The sequence below is a fragment of the Chlamydomonas reinhardtii genome, chromosome 3 (genome assembly GCF_000002595.2).
Source record: "Chlamydomonas reinhardtii strain CC-503 cw92 mt+ chromosome 3, whole genome shotgun sequence".
Taxonomy (NCBI): domain Eukaryota; kingdom Viridiplantae; phylum Chlorophyta; class Chlorophyceae; order Chlamydomonadales; family Chlamydomonadaceae; genus Chlamydomonas; species Chlamydomonas reinhardtii.
This window is the reverse complement of record NC_057006.1, coordinates 3,967,735-3,970,065: the sequence shown is the minus strand read 5'-3', so window position 1 is coordinate 3,970,065 and position 2,331 is coordinate 3,967,735. Positions and strand designations below refer to the sequence as shown.

Here is a 2,331-nt window from a genome sequence, read left to right as displayed (position 1 = left end):
AGGGGGCTGCAGGTATCAGCCCACACTGAACCGAACCGAATGCACAAGAGCAAGGAGGAGAGCGTGGCCTATGCTTTGACAACGGGGGGATGAGAGGGGCGGGGGCGGGGGCAAGCAGGGGTAATAGACGGCGACGCGATGCAGGGGCGCCGTGAGGTCGCGAGCACTGGGCAGGAGCGGCCCACGGCATGCGTTGCGCCACACACATACACACACACATACACACACACGCACACATATACTGGCTGCAGCTGTGCGGCTGTACACCATACGGCATACGCCATGCGACACGTCAGCCCACGCCGCCCCCGCCTGCCTGCCTGCCTGGCTCAGGTGTTCATGCTGTCCGCCTCGGACCGTCTGGACGAGGCCACGCTGCTGGCGGTGCTGCGGTCGGGGCACAGCCGCATCCCGGTGCACGCGGCGGGCGACCGCGGGGAGGTGGTGGGGCTGGTGCTGGTGAAGGAGCTGCTGCAGTACCGCCTGGGCAGCAGCGGCCCGGTGCCGGTGGGCATGCTGCGCATGAGGAGCATCCCCAGGTGCGTGGGCGGCTGGGGGTGGGGCTGGGGAGTGGAGGCCGGGGGTGGGGGTAAGACTGGTGGTGGGTTTGGAGGGGTTGGAGGAGGGAGTGCAGGGCTGTACCCGCACTGCTGACGCACCTCACACCCATGTGCCCCACATCCCGTCCTCCCCACCACCCACACACACACCCACACCCCCACCCTTTCTTGCCCCTACTACACTGCACATCTAGCCATGCTCCCCACCCTCCTCCTCCCCACCCTCCTCCCCCCCGCCCTCCTCCTCCCCGCCCTCCTCCTCCCCGCCCTCCTCCCCGCCAACTTCGCTGCTCCTAAACTGAGCACGAATGTTACCCCACGCCCCTCACGACTTCGTCTGCAGTCTTCAGTGCATCATGTACCGCTTTTCTAAACACCTTTGCACCCCCCCCCTTACACGTGCCTTTGCCCCCAGGCTGCCCGCCACCACGCCCATGTACGACATGCTGCGGCTGTTCCAGACCGGCCGCTCCCACATCGCCGTACTCACACAGCCGCCGCCGGGGGAGCTGCAGAGGCTCATGGCGCTGGACCAGTCGCAGGTGGGGGGAGGGGAGGGGTTATTGGCCTGAGCCCAAAGGCATAGGGCTCAATAGTCAGCGAGTCGTCGCGCAACCCAGAAATGCAGTGCGAGCTCCACGGAGGGCGGAAGGGGGGGAAGGGGGGGCGGCTGCCGTACGGCGCTTGCCGCTCTCGGTATGGTGGTGACAGCACCGCTACACGTGTGACTGTGTCGCAGCTCGAGTCATGTGGTGTAGGAAACGTTTCATCGTGTGCATGGGAATCATGTGCATGGGGTCACGTCACGTCTCACAGGTGGGCGGGCGCGCCGCCAGCCGACAGCCGCGCAAGGCGGCCGCGGTGGGCGCCGACGGCGCCGCCGCCGGCGTCAGCAGCGTCGCCGTCGGCGGCAGTGTGAGCGTTATGGACCCCTGGACACCCAGTGTGTACGGGCTGGGCGCTGGCGGCGGCGGTGGCGGCGGCGGCTTGCCGAGCGGCATGCTTGGCGGCGGCTACAGCCTGGCAGGGGAGAGCGAGGCAGCTACAGCCGAGGGCTCGGGCGCAGGCGCGCGGCGCCTCAGCGGCGCGGGGGCGCGCGGCGGCGGAGCCGCCGCAGGCGGCGCCGGAGGCGCCGCGGAAGCCGGCGGAGCCGCCGCCAGCACGGGTAATGGTTTGGGGTTGAGTTTGGACCGTGGCTTGAGCGGCGGCTATGGCGGCATGGACGACTCGCGCTCGGTGGCGGGCGAGACGGAGGGCGGCTACGGCGATGGAGACAGTGTGTACACGCTGCCGTACAGCCTGCACCACGCCGGCAGCGCCGGGCCAGGCGATTTGGGAGGCGGCGGCGGTGGTGGTGGTGGCGGCGGCGGTGGCGACCCCAGCTACCCGCCCAGCATGCTTGACCCCATGGAGAGCTATACTGCGGGCGAGCTGTCAGGCGCCGGCGGCGGAGAGCAGCGGCGGTCGGTCTTCGGCGGGCCTGGGGAGCTGAGCGGGGCGGGCGAGGCCGACGGCGGGCCGGAGCTGTCAACGCCGGCAGCGACGGCGGCGGCAGGGCGCGGGCGGCACTCGGCGGAGGGCAGCGGCCGGGCCGCAAAGTCGCCGAGCCCGGAGCCGGGGGCGCCGCGGCCGCTGCCGCCACGGCCGCCGGCAGCCGCAGGCCTGGGGCCAGGGGCCAGCCCGCCGTCGACGACTCGGGACGCCTCCGCATATCCCACAGGGACGGCGGCAGGGCCAGAGGCTGCGGCTGCAGGCGCCGCGCTGCCGTTGG

General features: G+C 70.9%; 1 protein-coding gene across 1 annotated transcript in view; it reads left to right on the top strand.

Moving 5' to 3' along the window:
- Positions 1–2,331, top strand: part of CHLRE_03g171751v5 (uncharacterized protein) — a 6,623-nt gene that overhangs the window by 2,399 nt on the left and 1,893 nt on the right. The window contains exons 5-7 of the mRNA XM_043060891.1: positions 334–539; positions 976–1,102; positions 1,377–2,313. Of these exons, the coding sequence (XP_042926020.1) occupies positions 334–539; positions 976–1,102; positions 1,377–2,313 (1,270 nt within the window). The remainder of the gene's footprint in view (positions 1–333; positions 540–975; positions 1,103–1,376; positions 2,314–2,331) is intronic.